This window comes from Zea mays, chromosome 3, assembly GCF_902167145.1.
Source record: "Zea mays cultivar B73 chromosome 3, Zm-B73-REFERENCE-NAM-5.0, whole genome shotgun sequence".
NCBI classification, from domain to species: domain Eukaryota; kingdom Viridiplantae; phylum Streptophyta; class Magnoliopsida; order Poales; family Poaceae; genus Zea; species Zea mays.
The window spans coordinates 20334225-20352614 of NC_050098.1; the positions used below are offsets into that span (position 1 = coordinate 20334225).

An 18390-nucleotide genomic window follows, 5' to 3' on the forward strand; every position below is an offset into this window, starting at 1 on the left:
AGACAAAATCACATTTGGGGACAATTCAAAAGGGAAAGTTCAAGGACTTGGCAAGGTGGCAATTTCAAATGATTTATCAATTTCAAATGTTCTCTTGGTTGCACCTTTGAGCTTCAATCTTTTATCAGTGGGTCAACTCTGTGATCTTGGACTTCAATGCTTATTCACTCCAACAGAGGTTATTGTATCAAAAATGGATGATGAATCAATGGTGTTCAAAGGATTTAGATACAACAATCTCTACTTAGTGGATTTCACCTCAGAAGATGCAGACTTAAGAACTTGCCTCTTCACCAAAGCATCACTTAGATGGCTTTGGCATAGGAGGCTTGCACATGTTGGGATGAGCACACTCAAGAAGGTATTAAAGAAGGACATGGTTAGAGGATTAAAGGATGTTGTATTTGAAAAGGACAAGCCTTGTAGTGCATGTCAAGCTGAGAAGCAAGTTGCTAACACACATCCTACAAAAGCTTTCATGTCAACATCAAGGCCACTGGAGCTACTTCATATGGATTTATTTGGACCTACAAACTATGTAAGTGCTGGTGGCAACCTCTACTGTCTGGTGATTGTTGATGATTTCTCAAGATACACTTGGGTGTTCTTTCTCCATGATAAATCTGAAGTTGCATCTATATTCAAGAAGTTTGCCAAGAAAGCTCAAAATGAATTTGATTGCAAGATCAAGAAGATTAGAAGTGATAATGGTAAAGAATTTGACAACACCAACATTCATGAGTACTGTGATGAGATTGGGATCAAGCATGAAGTATCTGCAACATATACACCTCAACAAAATGGAGTTGTTGAAAGGAAAAACAGGACCTTGATCACACTTGCAAGAACAATGATTGATGAGTATAACACACCGGAGAGGTTTTGGGCCGAAGCTGTCAACACTGCATGTTATGCATCAAACAGGCTATTTCCTCACCGGCTACTTGCGAAGACTCCCTATGAACTGCTAAATGGGAAAAAGCCAGACGTCTCCTTTCGGGTGTTTGGATGCAAATGCTACATCTACAAGAAACGCCATCACCTAGGGAAGTTTCAAAGACGTTGTGATATTGGTTTTCTTTTGGGTTATTCATTAAAGTCCAAAGCATATCGAGTATTCAATCATGCCATTGGCATGGTAGAAGAAATATATGATGTGGAATTTGATGAGACTAATGGCTCCCAAGGAGCACTTGAGAATCTTGATGATGTAGGTGATGAGCCACTTAGGGAAGCAATGAAGAACATGCCAATTGGAGCTATCAAACCAAAAGAAGATGAAGAAGAGGTGCAAAACATTGACATGCCTTCTTCATCAAATGTACCACAAGATGATGAAAAAGATGAGAGGCATGCAAATGAAGATACATTTGTCTCTCATGAACAAGCAAGGGTACAAGCCGAAGATGTTGATGTTATAGGATCTTCTTCCCAAGTGGTTGATAGGAGAAATTCATCACTACTTCAAGCTCACCCTCAAAACCAAATCATTGGGAGTCCTTCACAAGGGGTTATTACTCGATCACATAGACATGCTTCTTTTATTGAACATCACTCTTTTGTTTCTTGTGTTCAGCCTACATGTATAGATGAGGCGCTACAGGATCCGGACTGGGTGAACGCCATGCATGAAGAACTTAACAACTTCACCCGTAACCAAGTTTGGACCCTGGAGAAGCCCCCACAAGATGCAAGAATCATTGGAACAAAATGGGTGTTCAGAAACAAACAAGATGATCAAGGCGTGATTGTAAGGAACAAGGCAAGACTTGTTGCAAAGGGATTCTCTCAAGTTGAAGGCTTAGATTTTGGAGAGACCTTTGCACCGGTTGCTCGACTGGAAGCCATCCGTATCCTACTCGCATATGCATCATGCTATGATATAAAGCTTTATCAAATGGATGTTAAAAGTGCATTTTTAAATGGCTTCATAAATGAACTTGTATATGTTGAACAACCACCTAGATTTGAAGACCCTAGATATCCTAACCATGCTTACAGGTTATCCAAGGCGCTATATGGGCTAAAGCAAGCTCCAAGGGCTTGGTATGAGCGTCTTCGTGACTTCCTCATCGAAAAGGGCTTCAAGATTGGGACTGTCGACACAACTCTATTCACAAAGAAACATAATGGTGATATTTTCATTTGTCAAGTATATGTTGATGACATAATCTTTGGCTCGACAAATGACTATCATTGCAAGGAATTTGGTGAGTTGATGTCGAAGGAGTTCAAGATGTCAATGATTAGTGAGCTAACGTACTTCCTAGGCTTTCAAGTCAAGCAAATGAAGGATGGTAACTTCCTCTCACAAGAGAAGTATACCAAAGACTTATTGAAAAGGTTCAACATGGAGAAGTGCAAACCAATCAAGACACCTATGCCAACAAATGGACATCTCGACCTAGATGAGGGAGGTAACCTGGTTAATCAAACTCTCTACCGTTCTATGATTGGTAGCTTATTGTATCATACCGCATCTAGGCCCGATATCATGTTTAGTGTCTGCATGTGTGCTAGATTTCAATCTAATCCTAAGAAAGCTCATCTTCGCGTTGTTAAAAGAATTCTTAGTTATCTCAGGCACACCCCAAGCATTGGTCTATGGTATCCCAAAGGAGCTACTTTTGACTTAATTGGTTATTCCGATTCGGATTATGCCGATTGCAAAATTGATAGAAAAAGTACTTCTGGGAGGTGCCATTTGCTTGGGAGATCACTAGTATCATGGACATCCAAAAAGCAAAATAGTGTTGCCTTGTCAACCGCCGAAGCGGAATACATTGCCGCGAGTGCTTGTTGCACACAAATTTTATATATGAAACAAACTCTTCTAGACTATGGCGTGGTTCTAGAAAAGGTTCCTTTGTTGTGTGACAATGAGAGTGCTGTTAAAATTGCTAATAACCCTGTTCAACACTCTCGCACCAAGCACATTGATATCCATCATCACTTCCTTAGAGATCATGTTGCAAAAGGAGATATCATTTTAGAAGGAGTGAGGTCGGAAGATCAATTAGCGGATATTTTCACTAAGCCACTTGATAAGACCCGCTTTTGCATGTTGACGAATGAATTAAATATACTTGATCTTAGAAATTTTATTTAAGATGTCAAATGGTGTTGTCAAGCTTGCATTGCATATTTACATTTCTTTTATTGTATCTAGGGATTGTCTAACCTAGTTGAGATAACCGCCAACAAAGCGAGTGAAAAAGCTTAACTCGGAACCAAACTTGACAAGTCTTAGTTTTTAAGCTTTTAGTACTTAAATTCTTCCTTACTATGCAATTGCTGGTTCTTGAGATATGCATGAGGCACTACACTTAGGGGGAGTATTCAAAACTCAAATCTTTCATGAAAACCCCTAGTGCAACGCCAAAATGCAAATCTCACCATTTGCCTATTTTCTCTAAAAATTATCTAGCCTATGGCAAAATATTTTGAAAATTATGAGAAAATATATGAGGGTGCCAATACCTGTCCCAACAAGTGTTATTTTGTGTGATTATAAGTTGGGATTTGGTTTGGTTGAAAACTAGATACAAAATTACAAAAATTTCAAAATTTCCCTCTGTCTGGGCTCATTGGACAGTCCAGTGTGCACCGGACACTGCATTGTGCACTATCCGGTGCACCGGCCGCGCGCGCGCAAGAACTCCTTTTCCTGTGCGCTGTCCGGTGGTTCACCGGACAGCTACTGTGCGCTGGCTGGTGTGCACCGGATAGGCACTATAGACTGTCCGGTGCACCCATAACGTGTTTTAAAAATGGCCTCTAGCCCGAGATCGAGCCAGAGACCATTCTTTCTCCTCTCTAGCTCTCTCTCAGCTTTCCTGACGATTCCCCCCTCTGCTCACCGGCGGTGATCGTCAGCGACATGCTCCTGTGACCTTCTCCAGCGTGGGCACCTCTGCCTCCTCCTCTCAGTGAGCTCCTCCCTCCATTGCCTTCCCTCTCTCTCTCTCTCTCTCTATTTCTCTGGTCAGTGAAGCTTGTGTTCCACCACTTTGATCCAATTCAAATTCTTATGAATTCCTGTGAATCCATGTGGTTGGAGGTGTTCCTATGTGTCCCTTGAATACCCCTGTAGGTTCCTAGCTCCTTAGGGAGGGTTTGACAGCCTCAAATAGCCATTTCTCCAAAACCCTAGAACTCTGCACGTCACGTGCTTGGTGAAATGTCCAAACCAGCCAAAAATGCTCCGATTGAACCCAAACTTTTCAGGCACCTTCACAACACCTCTAGTAACATATCTGCCAAAATTCACACAAATTTGATATTCCAGGCTTCAATTTCACACAATTCCCTGTTTCGAGCGATCAATTCCAAGTCGAGTGCCTAAATTTCATTTTCTCTGCCTAAATTCAAACCAAGCACACACTTCACTCATATTCACCCATATAAACCTATTCGTGAAGTATTGGCTCAATTCCACGTCATTTCATACCTCAATTCGAATTCCAAACCTCCTATGGCACTATTTCTCGTTCAAACGTCGTTTTCGCGTCGTTTGACCTCTCGATCGCCATAACTCTCGATTTCTGTGCCATAACACTCTGTGTATGTATTTATTCACATTTCATATACATGACTATGTGACTAATACATGTTCACCTCTTCTATCATTTCAGTGACCTTGCCTGCCCGTGAGCCGTCTCCTGTCCTGCCTGGATTTTCACCTCTCGTGTGAGCTTTCCAAGTAGACATCCACTCTTCTGATATTCTATCGGCTGTTATCGACTTGTGCTTAGCTTCTCTCTCTCATTTGCAGTCATCCGGTCAGGATGCCGCGCACGAAGAATGTGTCGGCGCCAGGGGAGGAGATGACGAGGATCCTCCTCGCCCCTTCAGGCAGGTCAAGGGCAAGACCATTTATTTGGAGCAGCAGGAAGGCCACAAGAAGCGGCGTCTAGATAGAGCAGCCCGAGCAGTGGCAGCAGCAGTAGCCGTTGAGCAGGCAGAGCAAGGAGCTCAGTTGCAGATTCCTTCCGATCAGATTGCCTATCGAGTTCGTCGCCTCGCCTCTCATCCTCGCTCCTCCGCTCCTACCACTCCCACCACTGCTACCACTCCTCCACCCACTTCGCCTGCTCCCATCACTCTTGTGCCATCCACCACTTCAGCCATACCCCACCTCCACTACTCCAGCTTCCACTGCTCCTCCTCCCGCTTCCGCTCCTCCTATCCCACCTGCTTGCTTCCGGGAGCACGATGAGACTGAGTTGCGACCACTTGTTGTGGATCCTAGGCTATTTGATCTTCAGCGTGCTACAGCGACATGGGTATGTCGGTTCAGATACGTACCCGTGGAGTCTTGGTTACCTGCACATAGAGACCATGCAGCGGCAGATCCATTCAGCACCAGGATTCAGGAGTCTTTCTACAGAGCACAGTTGTCAGCTCAGATTGCTCTGCGAGCGCACCGGCTATTGGATCTCCCTGCCTTCCTGCTAGCAGCCGGTGCCGACTCTGAGGTTCACCTCTCCTATCTGCCTGGACTTCTCACTCTTTTGACTACCAGCGGCAGATATGTTGAGGAATGGGTCTGAGTTTTCTATGCTACTGTATGGATCGACCCTGATCACCACTGGATGAGATTTCGATTTGAGCGAGAGGATGTTACCATTCATGCCAGTCAGACTCGTCAGTTGTTTGGATTCAACGAGTCATCGACTCGTCTTCACAGCATGTGCTATGGCACCTCTGACCCTCCTTGTCGCCCTCATGGCGGAGTTGCTCCTAGTACAGCTCACGTCGCGGCTTTGTTCCGACCACCCTTCTCTGATGGGTCGCGACGTTCTTTGGCAGACTTTGCCACCGCGGCCAGGTTTCTATATCAGCTCATGAGATGGACGCTTCTGCCGCAGATGGGTTACAGGGAGGCTGCCACTCATATTCAGCTTTGGCTCCTTGGTGCCCTAGTTTCTCACTCAGAGTTTGATGTTGTGGATTTTCTCATTTGTGAGATCGAGGACACCGTACTGGATGGTCTACGTGCTCGTCGACAGTTGCCTTATGCTCACTATCTGTGTCACATCTTTGCTCAGCTAATTCGGCCCCCCAGTTCTAGGGTACTCTTAAGGCCTCTTGCCTCCTCTTTGGGTCCTACCGTCTAGCTCCAGAGGATCCTGTACCGGCACCTGCTCCAGTGATTGATACTCAGGCCGAGGATACCACCTTTCACCAGTTTGAGACTCAGGGCGCAGCAGTCCCTGACGACGACGATGATGATGATGATGATGATGACTTTGGGGTTCCACCTCCGTCTCCTATGCCTCCACGCACTCATGATCATGAGGCTAGGAGTTCCAGTGGTGCTGCCCCTATTGCCCCTCCTGCCATTGACCCTGCTCTTGCGGTGATCCTCCAGACTCTCACTCAGCAGCAGGCTCACTTGGCAGCGATCCAGCAGCAGATGTCCGAGAGAATGCTCTCGATGTTTCAGGTGATTCAGGATAGGCAGGATACTCTACAACAGCAGCTTCTCCAGGACCGGGCTGAAAACAGGGCATTCATGACTCTCATGCTTCAGCATACTGGTGTATTGATTCCCCTAGTTCAGTCAGCACCACCTCCACCTCTTCAGGCTCCTATTGTGCCAGCTATTCAGTCAGGACCCCCTCTTCCTATAGTTGGTCCTTCTTCCTCTCCGCTCTGGCCGGTCACCCTGGTTTTCACGTTGCCGGTCATTGGCTCCGTCAGCACTCAGTCGCCAGTGCCACCAGCTCCTGCTGTTACCACTACCGCTGTGGCGGTGTCTGTGACTTCTATGGCTTCGGCAGCTCCTGCAGCGCAGCCTCCGTCTGAGCCCGTACCAGCTCCAGCTTCTACAGTAGATCCTAGATCCGAGACTGACTCTGACCCATAGCTGGTGTTCGCTCTACTACCACGACCGCGACCGGATGCGCCCCCGTCACCTCCTCCCTCTTTTGATGTGTAGGTTCGAGTTCCCTTTTGGTGTTTGACACCAAAGGGGGAGAGATATGAGTTGTGAGAGCTAGGGGGAGTTAGGGAGTTAGTAGAGAGTCATTTTGATGTAATATATGTGCTTGTTACTCTCTGTACTAGCTTCACTTTTGTATGATGCTTTTGGCTCACAAACTCTATTATATACTCTCGATGCTCATGTTGACTGTGTGTGTATTATGTTTTCACCTTATATGTTATCACTAGTCTTCTAGTTCTTGTTCATCGATTTGATTTCACTTTTATATATGAACAAGAAACTTACGATGTGTATGCGCTCATTCATATTATTATGTTACACACTTTTTCTGTCAAAGATTACTGAGTACAACTAACCATCTTCTCTATTGACAGAAATTTCAAAACAAACTACTCTCACAAAACTTGTAGGGTTGTCATCAATCACCAAAAAGGGGGAGATTGAAAGCATTACAGGTAGAAGCACTACAACGGTGAAAACAATCCTGGAGATAAGAACTCGAAGCGACGACTAAATCGATGAATCGAAAAGTGAAGGTCTACGTAGTCCGAGTGTCAAGGAGTTGCGGACACTTGTGATTTAGTTAGGTCTTTTATTTTGTTTTAGTCGTACTATAAAGAGGGGTTGTCGATGAGTAGTTTGACCAAGAGAGTTCTAGTGTAGTGTTGGTGCATATTCACACTCACATATAGTGCTAGGTGACACTCTAGAACATACTCACAAGTTAGAACAAAAACCGTTTGAAAAACAGCTGAAAACATAAAATAGGGTTTCTGGCCTTGGGGCACCGGACTGTCCGGTGTGCATCGGACTGTCCGGTGCACCCTCTGCCAGGTGGGGACAGGCTGGCCCAGGGGAAGGGTTTCCCCATGCAGAAACCCGAGAGCGCAAGGTTCCCGAGTGGAATTTTAGTGGCGCACTGGACAGCGCACCGGACAGTGCACCGGACTATCCGTTGTGCACCAGACAGTGACTGTTCACTGTCCGGTGTGCCATCTGCCCAACGGCTAGCTGTCAGAACTAGCCGTTGGAGTCGACCGTTGGCGCAACGGTGGCGCACCGGACTGTCCGGTGCGCCCATGCGCAGGTGAGTGCTGATAACGGCTAGTTGGTGGGTGAGGGATATTTATACCCCCTCCACCCACCATATTCAATGTCTTTCTACCCACATTAATTCCTACACATTGGAAGAGCATTGCAAGCACCAAAAGCCTAGTGAGGAGATTAGAGAATCTTAATCCAGCATTTGGACCTCATTAGCGCTAGCGAGAGCCACCTAGAGCACACACCACTTGCATTTAGGCTTCTCTTGGTCAAGCGAAAGTCTACGGCTTGTTACTCTTGGTGATCGGCATCACCTAGACGGCTTGGTTGCGTTGGGAGCTCGGTGATCACCGTGGAGATCTTGTTGGTGACCCGACTCAAGTTTGTAAGCGGTCGTGAGGGATCCACCGCGCCGGAGTGGCAAAGGATCATCTCGTAGTGAGCACTTGGTTCTTACGAGGACCAAGGGGGAGCGATACCCTTGCGTGGGTGCTCCAACGAGGACTAGTGGAGAGTGCCGACTCTTCGATACCTCGGGAAAAATTGGAGGAGTCTTCTAAACCTTGCTTTACATTTCGCACTTAATTCAAGCATTTTACATTTTGTATTTGTTTAGCAAGTATTTGAAGTATTGTCTTAGCATTGTTGTATTTCTAGTATTATTCTCTTAGTGCTAGTTGTTGGGGTGAAGTTGGGCTCTTGCTTATGTTTTAGTTAGTGTTGATTTTTAGAAAATCTCAATTCACCCCCCTCTTGGGCATCGTGATCCTTTCAGTTGTTTTTCCTTTGTTTCGTTTGCTTAGGTCGGTAGTCGATGCATCGTCTTCTAGCTGCGGCCTAGGGCGTGCTATGCGGCCACCTGCACCGTCGAGGAACGGGTCCGAAGAGGACACCATGACTGAAGATGACGACGTTCTTCTTCCTGGCCTGGCACCCGAGGGCGAGACGAAAACGACCTTAGAGATGATGATGATGCCTTGTTCGGTATTGATCTCGGCGACGCTCCTATGCTGACTCCTGTTGATCTTGACAGCGACAGTGGAGAAGGGACCACTGGTAACTCCAACTCAAACTCCTTTGCTCCATCAGTGGCTGGTACAGGTAATCTTGGTAAGCGCAAATCACCTGTGTGGGCTAATTTTGATGAAGTACTTGAGGAGGTTAATGGTGTTAAGATTTGCACTAAGACAGTGTGTAAGATGTGCAAATCTACCTTGTCTGCTAGATCTACTACTTCCACTGGTCACTTAAAAAGGCACCAAAAATCATGTAGGCAAAAAGTGATCAATGTGCTAGGGTTCCAATTATGGTTCAACATTATTAAGTGCTACACATTAGTATGTTGCTACAAAATACTTGAATTCTTTGAAATTTTTTTATGAATCCACAATTGTTTTATCTAGTGTGTATTATCCAACTAGTCCTCTTGTTTTGCACCATCTGCTAGAAATTGTAAGTCATTTGCATGAAAGTAAAAAGGATAGAAATATGTTTGATGTTGTCTATCCTATGAAGCTTAAGTACTTAAAATACTGAAATTTACAATCTTTTTAACAAGTATGAGGAAAAGTTTGGCTCTGCTAGGTCTCAGAGAAGGGCTACATAGCCTGCAAGCAACACAGGTAAGAAAAAGCAGGCATGGGGAAGAATTTTTGGAGGCCTTGGAGTATCCGGTGTTGTTGGACCCTCCCATGCCTCTACATGTGCCCCGTCTCCATCTCTATCTGCATCTGCTACTGCTTGTGAGCTATCAGCTTACTTGGATAGCGACGATGTCACTGCATATGAGGATGAGTTTGATTTACTTCTACGGTGACGTGACCATAAGCTAACCTTTTCAGTTCTTTCTATAATGGCTAGAGACATTTTCTCTGTACCTGTTTCTATCGTGTCTTCAGAATCTTGTTTTAGTTTGACAAGCATGATTATTGAGGAGAGGTGCCGAAGGCTGTTGCCTGAACATGTGGAGATGCTTGCTTGCATAAAAGACTGGGAGTTGGGTGATAGAAGACTCCATCATTCTATTGACGACCAAGAGATGGCAGAATCCTTTACCAATTTGTATTGTGATGTTCCAAAAGATGGATCTGCGCCTCCTTATGGTAGCACATCTGCAAGTGCATATGTTGCTTCTGCTTGTACTGGGGCTGTTGGGCATTGAGAGAAACAGAGCTGGGGCCTGGGGTCTGGGGTCTGGGGCTTTGCTTCTTGATTCTGTAACCTGATGGTTGTTGCTTTTTGATTATGTAATTGGTTAAGGGGATTGGAGAGAAGAGCAGTGGTGTACTCTTTTGTATTGTAACTTTGAACAATGCTATAATTATGACTTATAAAAGGATTAAGAGTTGCATTGTACTCTTTTTTCCTTTCTAAAGTTTCTCACAAGGGTGAGTTTTACCCAGAAAGGTTTTTAATGAGACAACATTGCACACAACTCTTAGACCTTTAATTTATCATGTTTTGTTTCTTTGGTTGTTTTTTAATTTTAATCTAGTTTATGCATATTTTGAGGTTTTTCGGGTGGTCACAGGCTAGCCCGACATGTCATTGTGAGCGTTTCAACTCGGGTCAGTACGGTCCGAAAACGACCCACTGACCCGTGCTTGCACCGTAGGCCAAGACTAGGCACGAGGCCCGGATCAACCCGGCACAAAGGCACGGCATGCCGTGCCGGCCGGAAACCATGTGGGCCGTATCTACCTCGTTCTTGGGTTGTGCTGAACCGGGCTAGCCCGCTGGGCACCAACACTTGGGAGGGCTCCAGCAAAAAGCTCGAGCCGCCAAGAGCCCTTGCAAACCGGCCTACTATCATTGGATTACCATCATCTATCTAGAAGGACATGCATTTCCAAAAGAAAATGTGGACACGAACGCCAGGGCGAGTCGCATGGCAACGGCGGTCTGGACACTAGACCCGGAGAGATTTTTCGCCGCGCGGAAGCAGAGCCAGGAGGGGCGAGCGGGTGAGCGGCTGCAGATGCGCGTGTGGAAAATCAAGTAAACAAACCGCATTGGCGTGCCGCTGCCGCGGCGCCGTCGCTTCCACGGGAAAGGTGACGGAGACGGAGACTTAGGGCCTGATTGGTTGCCCGCATATAGGCCAATCAGACTCACGGTATGCGGCCGTAGTGTGTTTGGTTGTATGTTGCATCCACGTAACCAGGCGCGTGCTACTTTGCCGCTTGTTTGGTTTGCCGCATATGCATCAGCGCCTGTGTCTCGCGATGCAAAAAAGGAGCTCGGGCCAGGCTCTGGAGATGCGACCAAAATCTGCGCATCTGTGGAGCCAGGCTCACGCGATGCACAGCCAGGCTGCCGCGGACCTGGCTCGCTCGGCCATGCTGCCTAGATACGGCAACCAATCAGGCCCTTAGAAATCAAGATCGCATGCCTGGTGTGCACGGTTTTCTAGTCCATCCAGTGACCAAGCGAGGAATCGCTGGCCACAGGCAGGCCCACGCCCGGATGCTAGATTATTCTGTTCGTTCTACTGGTTTTAATCTATAACCTTCTATTAATTCTACAGTATTTTTTATCTTTATAAATTACAACGTTATCCGAAGAACAGGCCTAGCTGACTGTGGCGACGTTTGGTAGTGGTGGGGGTCTGGGGGAAGCATTGCTCCAGGAGCATATACCGGACGCTGCAGACCTGCGTTTTAGCAAAAGCAGATGCCATGTTAACACTGCGATGGTCATGTAGTTGTCCACGATTGGTGGCGGTGCTGCGGGCATATCATCATGCACGGAGCCACGGACGAACACTCTTTTGGCTTCCCGGATCCTTCAGCCTTCATCTCTCCAAAGGCAGACAGCTAACAGGAGCCGGACACGAGGATTCGATGCTCACGGTTTGAGACCCTCTGCTACGTTCCATCCAACGGCTCTTTCTTGTGCCGCCTCCGTGGCCCGATCCGATCGCCCATGGCGGCCGCAGCAGCAGCAGAGGATGCCCGGCCGCTGAGGTTTCTGTGGCTGGCAAGTGCATGGCGGAACTGTCCTGTCCTGGGAACAAATTCCGGTCCAAGTATCTGACCATGACCGCAGCAGCTGCGTGCGTCAGACGCCCTCTTTTTTCACAACCTCCGCAGTCCACTCCACCACCCGCCCACCGGCCACCGGGCAGACAGACGCCAACCAGAACTAGAACCACCACCTATCCTTTCCTTCCTCAGTCCTCACGATGCAGACCACCGCCGTGGTGGCGGCGGCGCTGCTGCTCCTCCTCTCCGCCTTCCCGCGCTTAGGCTCAGCCACGGCCGCCGCCGCCGACACCAATACCAACACCAACCAGACGACCAGCGGCGGCAACGGCACGGGCTGCGCGCCGGCGCGGTGCGGGGGGCTGACCATCACGTACCCGTTCTCGCTCGTGGGCGCGCACCCAATCTACTGCGGCTTCCCGGCCTTCCAGCTGACGTGCGACGCCGCCGCCAACCGCACGTACCTCAGCAGGACGTTCAGGGACCGCCTCTACCGCGTCCTCCACATATTCTACGGCAACAGCTCCCTGGTGATGGCCGTCCAGGCCACCTTCGCCGGCGACGGCGGGTGCCGCGTGCCCGACTTCAACGTGTCCGCCAGCCTCGCGCTCCTGCCCGTCTACATCAGCGCCGCCAACAGGAACCTCACCTTCGTCTACGGCTGCGACGTCCCTCCGCGGCTCCGGCTGCAGCCGGCGTGCGACAACACTACTATGGGGGCGTACACCTCCGACGACGACACCACCGAGCCGCTCGGTTCGATCAACTGCAGCAGCGTGAGCGTGCCGGTGCGCTGGATCGAGCGCGGAACGGAGCCCGGTCGTCGGCTGAACTACTCGGAGCTGATCGGGGAAGGGTTCCTGCTGGAGTGGCCGCCGAGGTCGACGGCGGAATGCGACGAGTGCAAGGAGCGCGGCGGGGAGTGCAGATTCCCCGATATTTCGTTCCAGTGCATCTGCCGCGACGGGAGACCCTGCCGACGCTCTCGCGGTAAGCAAACTCTATCAGCTAATTGAATCCTTTACCCTGCAATGCTAGCTCCCACCGCACTGAGCTGTTTTTGATCGAGCGAGAGCCGAGAGCAACACGTTTCTCCCGTTATTGTGATTTCGAATTTAAACAAGATGCTCAAAGAATTTCCATTTCACTTAAAACTAACGAAAATGAAACAGCTAGTTGTCTTAAGTCTGAAGTATTTTTCATTTGAGGCGCCAAAGAAAAAAAACCCAATGAAAGCTGGCTGTATTTTTTTACTATTATTTTTTTGCTGGAGAACAAGGGCAGCTAGAATTCAGATGCATCCTCAATCATCAATGCAACTTCTTCTCCTACGACTAATCTATAGCCGGCACCATTTGAAAATTGAAATGGTCAGTTCCTATACTTGGAACTCTGAACCGCCTCTAGAAATCTAGTGGCCGAGTGTTTTTTTTTTTGGGGGTCAGAAGCAGGAGGGGGGTTTTTAACCCCCTACTGTGCTAGTGGCAGAGTGTATTGCTCGTATATGTATAGTGCCAGTATAAGCCATAGAATACGGCTGCTAGTAGCACAGGAACCAGTCCTTGTGGTTAGTGGTCAACGGAGTGCACAGTGCAGCCAGACAGCCACGCTGCTTCATCAGGTTGTGTGTTCAACTGGGTGATATGATGCACAGATCGTTTTCTAGAACGACTGTTCAACCTTTTGTCAGCCAGGCGATTTGGTCCAACCATATGCACGCCATGGCGTTTCCATGACTAATATGCATAGCAGTTACTATTAGTAAATTAGTCAATGATGCCTTTCAGATTAGGGAATGTGGTAAGTAATCTGAAGGGGACTGATACCTGTAGTTATCTGGATTTCATTAAAGACTAGTTTAGGAACTTTATTTTTTCAAGGGATTTTTATTTTTCTAAAGAGAAAATAAACTAATTTTCCTAGGACTAGTTTGAGAGTCACAAAATCGGAGAGGATTGGAGGGGTTAAAATCTCATCCTTATTTAGAATTGAATAAAGAGAGGATTTTAGCCCCTCCAGTCCCCGCCGGTTTTTGGACTCTCAAACTAACCCTTAGTAAAATAGAAATTCTTTAGAAAAATGAGGTTATCAAACCAGATGAGAGACCCAGCTAGAGAGTTGACCCAGGTCCACATGCACAGTGCTATAGTGCTGCAAGTCTTCCCCCCGAAGTCTTCAATGGAAAAGCTACCATTCCTTTTCATGAAAGGGAGATCATACTACTGGCCTATGTGCCCAGATATATGCACAGCGCTGTCGTGTTTCTTTGAACTTCTGCTGCTTCCTTATTGCATACTTGATGCATCACGTCATATAATTGAATACAACATATATTGTTGCAATTTTGTGGTCTCAAATGTCATCCTATCCAATTTCCACTACTTATTCAGTCCCTCTTTGTTCTTTCTGCGATGCCCCTACTCCTGCAAACTATTTATCCATCCCTATCAGCTTACTAGGATCATGGACTAGAAGTATGACTGAAGAAACTAATGTTCAGTGTATGGGTACAATTAGGCATGACAACGAGCTCTAAATTTTACACTATAAAATTTATGGATCGGATCGTATTAGGATCAAGTTATATTTCTATTCATTTTTAAACTAAAATTAACTTAGAGTGCTAAGGAATTGTTAAGAAACATTTAGATCACGATCCATTACCACCCCTAGGTACAATCGTGCAAGAATAGTCCAGAAGATTAGTACGCTTAAAGTTTACATAAATGTGATAATGTAGCAAACCATTTTATAATTGTTTTGCCAATATTTGAACTCCGTGGTGATCCTTATGGGACTAGTGTAGTAAGGATTGGGTTGGTCTTTGTAAGCCTTAGCTTATTAAGATGTTAGATTGTAGCTTTCTCTTAATGAAAAAATGTTTAGGCTCTATTTTTTTGAACTTCTAGATAGTTTCTCGGTATGAAAAGGCAGAGGACCAAACAAACAGGAAACAGCTAGCTTTTAGGTTTAGCTTCAGAAATATGAAAGGTTCAGAAAAGATGAGTTTATATGGAAAGCTAAAAAGTTATGTTTTATAGGTTTTTAGTAGCTTGAGTTTAGGAATAAAAAACCAATAGCAGTTTTTAAAAAAAGCTCCAAAAGCTAGTGGACCCTTAGGCATGGTTGTGAAAAAAAAGAGATATGCATATGTAGCACTTTTTTTTCTTGATCCTCGTTAGGCTATCTCATCTCATCTTTTATTTCAAACTTCACTTTGTAAATATTACAGTCTGCAGTACAAAACTATACAAAACAGTATTTTGCACAATCATATGCAGACCATAGTCTTAAGCGGATTAAATCTCATCTTTGTTCTTGATTTTTTCATAATACTTTATGTTTTTTTTCTAATTTGATTTCTTCTCCGTGCAGGCACTCTGGCTCTGGGAATCAAAATCGGCGCAGGTAATGACAAATTTATTATTAGCCAAAGCACCCCTGGGCCCTGGATACACATGCAAACCCACCGTTAACTAAAATGCATTCGAGAAGTCTGCTATAATATAAATTGGCACATGACGTTTCAACCTCACTGACAAGCAGGAGCAGGAGCAGCCCTTCTGTTTCTGATCATACTGGGCGCTCTGTCTCTTCTCATGCTACACAAACGAAGGAAGAGAAAACGATCTGCGTCACTGGTCGGGCTCATCCGTGATGGGAAGGGGACGCCATTGGCATCGCTCAGGAAAGAGTTGAGCATGACCGGGTCGCCGCGTACGCACATCTTCACTTACGAAGAGCTCGACGAGGCCACCGACGGCTTCAGCGACGAACGCGAGCTCGGCGTCGGCGGCTTCGGCAGAGTCTACAAAGGCACGGAAAGGGTTTTCAATTTCAGCTAGTACTCCTGTCCGATGCATGGTTTCATGTCAGAGGTTAAAGCGAAGGCATGCCGTGCACGTTGACGTTGTGCAGGGACGCTGCGGGACGGGAACGTGGTGGCGGTGAAGCGGCTGTACAAGAACAGCTACAAGAGCGTGGAGCAGTTCCAGAACGAGGTGGAGATCCTGTCGCGGCTGCGCCACCCCAACCTGGTCACGCTCTACGGCTGCACCTCGCCGCGCAGCAGCCACGACCTGCTCCTCGTCTACGAGTACGTCCCAAACGGCACGCTCGCCGACCACCTCCACGGCGCGCGCGCCTCCTCGGCGACGGGGTCCGCCGCGCCGCCGCTCTCGTGGCCCGTCCGCCTCGGCATCGCCGTGGAGACGGCCAGCGCGCTGGACTACCTCCACGCCGTGGAGCCGCACCAGGTGGTGCACCGCGACGTCAAGACCAACAACATCCTCCTGGACGAGGCGTTCCACGTGAAGGTGGCCGACTTCGGGTTGTCCCGGCTGTTCCCGGCGCACGCCACGCATGTGTCCACGGCGCCGCAGGGCACGCCCGGGTACGTCGACCCCATGTACCACCAGTGCTACCAGCTCACCGACAAGAGCGACGTGTACAGCTTCGGCGTCGTGCTCGTGGAGCTCATTTCCTCCAAACCCGCGGTGGACATGAGCCGCGCCGGCGGCGACGTCAACCTGGCCAGCATGGCCGTGCACATGATCCAGTGTTACGAGATCGACCGCCTGGTAGACCCGCGGATCGGGTACCGGACGGACGGCGGGACGAAGCGGGCGGTGGACCTCGTCGCCGAGATGGCGTTCAGGTGCCTGCAGCCGGAGCAGGACGTGAGGCCGCCCATCAGTGAGGTGTTGGGCGCGCTGAGAGAGGCGCAGAGGATGGAGCAGGATGGCTGCGCCAAGGCCAAGGATGACATGGGGTTGCTGAAGAAGAGCAGGGACGGCTCGCCGGACTCCGTCATGTATCAGTGGACGAGCCCATCAACCACTACCCATAACAGCAGTTGAGGGTTCAAAACGAAACACAGTAAACTGTGCAGTTTGTTCTGTCACTTAGGCCTTGTCAACATGTACAGTGTCTATTTTTGATGATCCATTTATGTATAGTAATATAATTTTATAAGCTAACTGATGGATTTGGTTTCATATCAAAATTTCAACAGAGCAAACACAAATGATTTTATTGACGTTAAAATTCCACTAGGATAAATAGGAATTATCAAAATGAGTCAGCACCCAAAATCTCAAAGGGTTATGTGTCACCGCCTTTTGAGCCATTGCCATACAAACCTACCGGGACACTAGAGAGAGACGAATATAGGTCTTTAGCCGCCCCTTATACTATATAATCACTAATCATATTGACCCATTCCTTCAAATGTGTTGGCTTGAATAGCTTTATTCCTTCAGAAGGTCTTGAGATCGAGCTCTCTAGAATAGTGGCGGAGTGCACCCGCCCTAAATCCTAAGATGAGGAAGGGACTTAAACGTTTTACCTGTCTTGCTAAGCGATCATCAAGCACATTAATACGCGAGGATTTAGAGTGGTTCAGGCCACCGGAGCGTAATACCCTACTTCACTGTATGTTGGATTGTTGTGTAAGCTTCAGCCTGAGAAGCCTAGAATCGCAGTGTGTTCTCCCTTTTATAGTTCAAAGGGGAGCACATACAATGATACTGAGCCCCGACACGTGGGCCTAGGGACAAATTGGAAGAAAAGAACTACAATTGCTACACCAGGGTGATCTCCGAGTGCCATAATATCCGTAGTGCATACAGTATTGATATCTTGCGGTATCGTCCTCGGTAACGCGCGAGTCATGATGAATACGCACATGCGGCAGCACAGACATATTGTCAGCCAACGGGAATAGACAGGCACGCCGCCTGCAGGATGGCCTGGTCGCCGCCTGCCAGCTGAGTAGACAGGACACATTAAATACTGAAGGGGCACATCGGCTGTCAGCGGGATAGACAGGTGGCGTGTCTTCTCTGCAATAAATGCAGAGGCAGCGCGGCCCAGAGGCCTTACGTCAGGCTCCGCCCGCAGGCTTACGTCACGCGCGGTAGGCCATGTGGCAGCATTGGGTCCCCGCCTGGGCGGGGAGCAGTAGTGTTATGCGGACACATCCGCACCAGACTGGGCCTAGACACATGTCGGCACCGGACCCCTGCCTGAGCAAGGGTTGGGTACCCTCTGCCCCAGAGTCCCAGGACCCGGCTGTGGGTAGTCCGGTCCCTACGCAGAGGGGTCCAGGACCCGTCCCGGAGGCCCAGGTCACACTCGCGGGGGGTCCTGGACCTTGCCCCGGGGTCCGTTCTTCATGTACAAGGGTCCGGCGCTTTCCCCATAGGGGTCCAGATCCACTGTTGGCTTCTTGGAGTACGTCTCCTTCCCTGGCCACATGGCGACCCCGGAGCCGTCCACGTGGCGGAGCAGAGAGTTGTTTGCCATGCAACTAAAGGTAGCTGCACGAGTATAGCGTCTTCATTCTGTAGCAAGGGGTACCCCTGTTTCAGGGTAGCGACAGTGGCCCCCGGGCCCACCTCAGGGGAGGATGCG

General features: G+C 48.1%; 1 protein-coding gene across 1 annotated transcript; it reads left to right on the top strand.

Annotated features, from left to right (window-relative positions):
- The first annotated feature begins 12112 nt into the window (after positions 1-12112).
- On the top strand, positions 12113-16999 carry LOC100281606 (uncharacterized). Its single transcript, NM_001371786.1, has 4 exons — positions 12113-12966; positions 15352-15384; positions 15523-15792; positions 15895-16999. Exons 1-4 carry the CDS (start codon positions 12177-12179, stop codon positions 16833-16835), a joined length of 2034 nt encoding a protein of 677 aa, NP_001358715.1. The 5' UTR covers positions 12113-12176; the 3' UTR covers positions 16836-16999.
- Positions 17000-18390: the final 1391 nt, after the last annotated feature.

Excerpts from the sequence above, each read along its gene's own strand:
- LOC100281606 (NM_001371786.1), top strand. The coding sequence starts at position 12,177 with ATGCAGACCACCGCCGTGGTGGCGGCGGCGCTGCTGCTCCTCCTCTCC. Across the intron at positions 15,385-15,522 it reads GGGAATCAAAATCGGCGCAG|GAGCAGGAGCAGCCCTTCTG; the intron begins GTAATGACAAAT and ends ACTGACAAGCAG. Across the intron at positions 15,793-15,894 it reads CTTCGGCAGAGTCTACAAAG|GGACGCTGCGGGACGGGAAC; the intron begins GCACGGAAAGGG and ends GACGTTGTGCAG.